Source organism: Acanthopagrus latus, chromosome 16 (genome assembly GCF_904848185.1).
Source record: "Acanthopagrus latus isolate v.2019 chromosome 16, fAcaLat1.1, whole genome shotgun sequence".
In the NCBI taxonomy this organism is placed as follows: domain Eukaryota; kingdom Metazoa; phylum Chordata; class Actinopteri; order Spariformes; family Sparidae; genus Acanthopagrus; species Acanthopagrus latus.
In genome coordinates, this window is record NC_051054.1 from 374,397 (window position 1) to 382,124 (window position 7,728).

General features: G+C 47.4%; 1 protein-coding gene across 1 annotated transcript; it reads right to left on the reverse strand.

Moving 5' to 3' along the window:
* Nucleotides 1–1,511: 1,511 nt before the first annotated feature.
* On the reverse strand, nucleotides 1,512–7,714 carry atg14 (autophagy related 14). The gene is made up of 11 exons (XM_037072786.1): nucleotides 7,112–7,714; nucleotides 6,211–6,273; nucleotides 6,089–6,131; nucleotides 5,543–5,624; nucleotides 4,996–5,233; nucleotides 3,975–4,204; nucleotides 3,758–3,875; nucleotides 3,572–3,662; nucleotides 3,307–3,392; nucleotides 3,044–3,218; nucleotides 1,512–2,860 (listed from the first exon to the last, which is right to left on the reverse strand). Exons 1-11 carry the CDS (start codon nucleotides 7,387–7,389, stop codon nucleotides 2,738–2,740), a joined length of 1,527 nt encoding a protein of 508 aa, XP_036928681.1. The 5' UTR covers nucleotides 7,390–7,714; the 3' UTR covers nucleotides 1,512–2,737.
* Nucleotides 7,715–7,728: the final 14 nt, after the last annotated feature.

Below are 7,728 nucleotides of genomic sequence, written 5' to 3' on the forward strand. Positions count from 1 at the left end.
GAGGTGTTGAGAGTCCAAGAGAGGTCCTCGGAGATGTGAACACCCAGAAACTTGAAGCTGGTGACACCCTCAACATCCGTTCCATCTGTGCCATGATTTGACTTTCTGTAGTCCATGATGAGCTCTTTGGACTTCTTGGTGTTGAGAGCCAAGGTGTTGTTGGCGCACCACGCTGTTAGGTGCTGGACCTCCTCCCTGTAGCCCGACTCATCGTTGTTGCTGATGAGACCAATCACTGTTGTGTCATCTGCAAACTTGACAATGGTGATTGAACCACGTGTGGGCATGCAGTCATAGGTGAAGAAGGAGTAAAGGAGGGGGCTCAGCACGCATCCTTGTGGAACGCCAGAATCCTGTTGCAGAGAGAGATATTGATGCTGAGGTCAGTGAGTTTGGTGATCAGCCGATGAACAGCATCCTCATGTAGGTGTTACTGTTGTTGAGATGGGAGAGAGCGGAGTGAAGCGCTGTAGAGATGTCATCTTGTGTACTCCTGTTCTGGCGGTAGGCGAATTTGTAGAGGTCCGGTGTGAGTGGTAGACTGTTGTTGAGGTGATAACAAAAGTCAACGGATGAAAAATCAAAATGAGTAAAGGTTGAAGAATAAAGGCCAATGTGTATTTGTTGGGGACATTTCAACGTCCTCTGGAGGACAAACTGTGACTCCGTCCTCAACACAGCGGTCAGTTAGCGAGTCTTCACTGAACATGAAGTTTCAGCCTGAAGCCTCAAAGACCACACAACCAACACAAGTTTGAAAGAAGGTGAAAATGTTTGGAGACAAATATTGAAACGTTCTGGTAAACTAACGACTTCCTGTCATTAATCTGACAACCGTTAACACTCAGCAACGACCTTTTAATGAACTGAATGTTGTGAAGTGTCCTCAGAGTCTCTGATGTTCTGACTTTCAGCTGAAGGATCGAGGAGATCTGGGGACTTAGAGAAGTTTTAAAATGATTTTCAAAAGAAAATCCATGAAGTGAAGCTGGACGTCCTCAGAGTCGAAGAGACGACAGAGAACAGCTGATTTACTTTCAATCAATTCTGTTTTATCAAATCAGTCGGATCCTGAGGTGCAGTTCTGATTCCACAACAGAGCTAACCAAGCTAACTGAGCTAACAGTAGCTATGGTCATGGATGTATAAACATAACACAGTTAGCAGTCACTCTGTAATATGGTGCCCTCTGTTGGTTTGGAGTACAAATCCAACAGGTGGCCAAGTCTCACATAGTGCACCTTTAATTAAAATAACTTTGATTTAACATGAAAAACATGTAAAAATACATTTAATATGAAAAAGATCAAATCTGTAATTTGTTTTATTTCACAGGATTATTTTAATCCTCAGTGATCAAAATATGAAACTTATAATGTTCTTTGATTCACTAAAAGGTGAATAAAGCTGTCAGATAAATGTAATGGAGTATGTGGATGATGTAGTGGATCAGAAGAATGGAGCGTCACAACCAGACAGAACTTGTTTTGGAGAATCATCGACAGTTAAAGTCTCAGAAAACAGGATTTTATTGGAGTTCAAACTTTTTTATGGCAACAGAGAAACATTCACTTTTTAAAACAGAAGAAACAAAGTTCTGTCTTCAACACGATCCGTCTGATCCGATCCATCTCTCAGTTCTGAACCAGAGTCGGTCCAGTCTCTGTTTTGTTGTCCAGCGTGAAGCGAGTCTTTATCACCATGGCAACCAGTGTTTGTGTGTGTGAACATGGTCGCCGTCACAGCGACAGCAGAGTTCAGGAGTCCGATTCTCTCCTTGTCTCATCCATCAATAAAAGAAAATCAAAGCAAATTTGAAAAATAAATGCCGACAGTTTCCCTTTGTGGTGAGCAGAGAGACAGACAGGCTGACAGACAGGCTGACAGACAGGCTGACAGACAGGCTGACAGACAGACAGGTGAGAAGATTCTGACACTTGAACACCTCGTTCTTCATTATAAGCAGCAGATAAACATGATAAATGGTTTATAACAGCTTCTTAATTATATAATGAAGTCTTTGAATCATAAATAAACGTTTGTCGGATGTCTGATCGTTAGTGTTGATCAGTTTTGTTGCTTCACCTACAGATTGAATATTAACAATCTCTCAGTCATAATTTAAAGACCTGAAAACATTCAACCTCTTTTGAGGATTTCCAGCACCGCAGGGTGTTTGTTCTGACATCTCGTATCCGTCCCGATCAGTTCCCATACATGGATTATCTGCTGAATCAATACTCACTGAGCTGATTAATAACACTCACTGATTGTCTGCATCAACGGACAAAGAAGGTTCTGATCTGATCCAGAGTTCTGTTAAACACAGATTACAGTTTGATTATAAACCATTTATTACATGATTATTGATTATCAACCACAAATAAGGAGAGTGAACGAGGTTCAATTCAGTGTGTGTGTGTGCGCGCGCGTGCGTGTGTATGTGCGTGTCACTGGATGTTAATAAAACTTGAATTAAATTAGAACAAATCAATACAACACAGATGTGTTTATGTGTCTGGAACCTGGACTCTGGTGAACCTGGACTAAGCTGAAGGAGTCTGACTCATCTGTGTTTGATTCATAATCCTGATCTTCTGACCTGCCAGCTCTGACCTCTGACCTCTGACCCTGTCCAGTCTGCACCAAAACCAGCTCATAGTCCAAGACCTCCAGCAGTTCCAGTCCAGAACGGTCCATGTCCCATTGTCCTGGTACCAGTTCCTGTCCGGTAAGATCAGCGCTGCCCGGTGTACGCTCTGAACCAGGAAGTGACGGAGGCAGCAGCAGATGAGATCATCCCTCCAGTGTTAGCAGATGGCTGGGAAACCTGCAATGCACTCTGGGAAAGATCCATGGACTGGAGAAGAAGGAGGAGAAGAAGAAGAAGGAGAAGAAGAAGAAGAAGAAGTTACTGTTTCTTTGACTCTGATGACATCAGACCTAACACTAAACGTCACTGAACCCTCTGGATTCATTCATATGTTCATTTCTGTCGCGCCTCCCTGTGATTGGCTCTGAGAGACAACGCCCTCGTTCCTACCTGTGATGGGATGTCACAGAACCGTGGACTGGGCACCGTCTCCCAGTCCGTCCCCAAGTCCGTCTCTTCGTCCGTCACTGCTTCGTCTCCGCTCTCCTCCGCCGGCCCTGCCGCCTCCGGCTCCACGAACTCCATCGACTCCTCCAGGTCAGCGCTAACCTCGAAGGGACCGGTCCTGGACCAGAGCCAGAGAGCGGTCAGACAGATACCTAACAGCTGCAGGTAAATGTCTGACTTTACACAGACAGACAGGTGTGTCTCACCTGCCCAGGTTGTCGTTGTCGGGGGAAACCAGGAACATGATGTTCCTCAGAGTGTGATGGGGGTGGAGCTTCTCACTGTCCACGTGCTGCACACACACACACACACACACACACACACACACACACACACTCTCAGTTATGATTCTTGTTTTACTAAATTCTGACTGGACAAAATCATGAGACATCATCTTTTCCAACAGAGCCCCAAAAACCAGTGTGTGTGTGTGTGTGTGTGTGTGTGTGTGTGTGTGTGTGTGTGTCTCACCTGGGAGAAGCACAGGTGCAGGATGTTGGTGTTGAGTTTGCTCAGAGCTCTGGTGAAGCGGTACCGGCTCAGATTCTCTCCACAGAACTCACTGAGGATCAAACATGAGACACGTTAAAGAGGCAGCGCTCTGGTTTCCTGACGCCGTCCTGTCAGTGAAGGTAGCAGCAGGTGTGTCTGTCTCACCTGTTGCAGAGCTTCTTGGGTAGGTTGACGTCCAGGATGTGAGACAGGATGGTGACGAGCTGTGTGGCGTAACAGAGGGCGGCGCTGATGGTGTGAGCCGGGTTGATGTGGTCCAGCTCTGCAGAGGTCAGAGGTCACACAGACTCAGTTCATCAAGTCAGTTCATCTCTTTAGCATGAGTACTTTTACTGCAAGCATCCAAGTATTTCCTCCTCACCTGGGCCCTGATTGGTGCTCTTCTCCTCCACCCAGCTGTAGTAGGCGGAGCAGTCTCCGTTGCTGGGCAGGGTGACGGGGGGGCCAGTGATGCTGATGCTGGTCTCTCCGTTCTGGTCGTCCCAGATCCAGCGGCCCGACAGGTAGGTGGTCCTCCGAGCTTCGGCCAGCTCGCTCACCGTGCTCGACGTCAACGCCGGGTCACACTCCGCCACAACATCGGCGGGGTCTCTGGGGGACAGACGCAGGGGCAGAGGATGCATCAGTAGAGGGACAGAACAGGAAAGCGATCAGGCGATGGATGGCAGACGGATGAGAGCGGCCTCGCGTCACCGTCCCGCCTCCACAACAACCACGTCACACTAAAACCAGCGAGCAGCGACGTGTCCGTCAGCTGCTGTAAACTTTATGATTTCATTTACTTCTTTAGAGAGTGAGGGACAGTAAGAGATGAGGTGAGTCTTCAGGTGGTCCTTCATCACAGGTGAGTTAGTGATGTCACTGAGTGAATGACAAGTGAGACGATGTCTGAGAAAGTGTCTTTGCAAAGCTGAACTACAGTTTTCACTGTGAATAAATAAAACAGCTGTCTTTAGAATGGAGTTTGGTTGAGCGGTGAGTCAGTGGACAGATGCCAGGAGCTGCTTCTGCTGATGTCACATCTTCACCTGCTCTACGCTCCTCTCAGGAGACAGTAATCAGATTACTGTAAAGACTCAAGTACATATAACAAGACACCTGTGTGTAGGGTCGGTCTGTCTGTTGTCCCAGCTCCAAACTATTATGTGTTAAACTGACAGTAGCAGAAGTCACATTTACTGTCTGACAGGTTCTGGAGTACAAAGAACCTGACTGGCTGCTGTCAGGTGTGCAGTGGGTCACTGTTCTGAAGCTGCTGTGATGGTTCAGATTTAAATGATATTTCATCAGGAGGAATTCTTCTTCACCTCGACGACTATGAGCTTCTCGCTCTTCTCCGCTGGTGTCGGATGGACACACCCCTCACCTGTGCTGGGCCTCACCTGCTGCCCTGCTTCTCCTCCTGCGTGGGGAACATGTGTGTGGTGAGCTCCAGGATGTGTTCTCGTCTCAGAGCGGCCAGCTGACTCAGCCGGCTCGTCAGCTCGCGGCTGCGTCTCTCCAGCAGCTCCCCGAGACGACGGTTGTGACGTTCGATCTTGTCCCGTTTCTCCTGGTGACGTCCGGCCCGGCGCTGCAGCCGCTGACTCTCCTCCTGAGAGCGCAGGAGCAGCTCCTTATCTGCAGGAGGAGGAGGAGACACCATCACTACAGACGGGTTATCAGCTCTTCAGGAAGAAGGAAGTGACTGACAGCAAATGTCTCTTTCAACATGTTTCACCAACACTCTGAAGGCTGATGTTACAAAAGCTTCACCGAAGCATAAAAAGTCAAATAAATGTGGTTCTGAACCTGTTCTGACAAACCCAAGAGGAGGACAAGAAGAAGAAGACAGAGGAGGAGGAGGAGAAGGAGGAGAAGGAGACATGCATCATGTTCCTCTGTGTTTGGATGCATGAACACATCATGTTGAACCCTGCAGACACTCACCGCTCTTCATCTCGTCGTTGCCCCCGGCGACCGCCTCCTTCAGCTGCTCGATCTTCATCTTACAGGACATGATCTTCCATTTCTGGAGGAAACAGTCCGTCAGTGTTCTGAGATCAGTTATCAAGAGAAATTCGATCATGTCAAATATAAACACTTTCTACTAAATACAGTCGTTTGTTCGTCATCACTGGACTCTCAGGTTGGATCCACATTGTAACTTAAACCTTCTGTTGGAACAACTGACACGTAAAGATGTCAAATATTTTACTTTGAAGATCATCAGAATGCAACAATGAACAGTTATGAAATTTAATCAGTAAATTGTGAACAACTTCTTTTGAAGTGAGTGGAAACATAAAACGACCTGCAACGTTAACTTTTAATTTAGTAAACCTGAAAAAAGAGACAAGAGTCTCCAGCAGCACTGAGACTTCTTCTCTGAGCTCAGTAAAGTCTGACATGGCTTCTCTTTGGTCAAAGATAACTCAGGTGAACACAGTCGTCTATTGAGGTTTCATGCGGTTTGGACTGAACAAGTGAACTCACCATCTCATCCGCCTGCAGCTTCCTGTCCATGGACCGGATTACTCTGAGGACACAGTTCACACCAGTCAGTGAGACAGACAAACATGTGGACACGTCTGAGTCTGACCTTCCTGATGTTTCACCTGTGCTGCAGCTGCTCCTTCTCCTCCTGCAGCTTCTTCAGTCGCTCCAACTTTTCAATATATCTGCAAACACAAACATTAGAATTAATTAAGACTGATTAAAGTTCAGTGTGTGTGTGTGTGTGCTGCTCTGAACCAGCTGCTCACATCAAACTGTGAGGTCAAAGTTATTCTGGGTTTTCACGTGTTGTGTAACTGCAGCGCGCACGCACACACACACACACACACGCACACAGCAGAGCTAACTCAGGAGGGTTAGCTAGCTGCTAATGCTAACTAGCACTAACTGATGATGACTCAGTGTAGCTTATTACATGATCACTTATCAATAACTATTACTTTACATCCCTTCATCCGTGTAGCGGTATACCTCTTGTTTCTGTTTAAACTAAAGATTTAACCGAATCTGCCCATTGGTCAACCTGACGTTAGCAAACACACAATTGAAGCTTAAGTTGGATTTTACAGAAGAAAAATAAAAGTTCAAAACACAAAGTACGTATTTTTTATGAAGCCCTTTATAATTCGGCATATGTGTTTTATACTTATGAGCATTATAGTGGACGACGAGCCGGCCTTTCCACCGGTCCACCTGTCAGTCCCGATCCTAACTTCCAGCGGAACATCTGCGCCCCGTCGTTAATAAAGACACGTAAATAAATAAGAAACTGGTGGAACTGGTGGTATCAGTGTTCTTTTAATAAACTAATACTGGTGCCGAACTGTAAAGTATGATTCTGATTCTTATTCCAATAAGTTATAAAACCTGTTTGCGTTTTGTGTCTGAGGAAAAAATAAGGCCGCTGTAAAAATACCAAATATGGCTATGAAGTCTGGCATTAACAGTGACGGAGCAGCTTTTGTGAACACGGGCTTATATCTAGAGGATCCAGTCCCAAACCTTTCAGTGTTCCTCCCGTCAAAGTACACGAAGTCCCCGGCCTGGACGCACCGGGCACAGGTCAGCCTGCGGCGGGACGTGCTGCACAGGGGGCACCGCTCCACCGCCACGTACAGACCCTCCGCGTCGTCCACCGACTCCACCATCACACAGCCCGGGGTAGAGTGAGCCGGATGGGGGGGACAGGGGCGGAGAGGCGTTCTCCCCCCTAAGGGAGGACCGGAGGATGAAGCAGCCCGGTCCGGGCCGAGCGGTGGGAGTCCTGCGGAGGACGCCATGGAGGAGGAGTGCTAAGAGCTAACTAAGCTAACCTGTTAATCTAACCTAAACGCTAGCTTTATAAAGCTAACACAAAGTAGCCGCTGGACTCGGCGCTCTCTACCGCTCCACGAGGCTCCAGTGACGGCCGAGTGTCGTCCTGTTCCCCGCTGTCATGTTCTAAAAGCTCCGCGAGCCGAGAACACTCCGATGTTTTTGTTTTGATGAGGAGACGATGAGTCCGCCACTTCCTGTAGTGACGTCACGCTGTAGGCGGAGTCGAGGGACCACCGCAGCTTCAACAACATCATCATCAACCACACACATACACACACACACACACACACACACTAAGACAG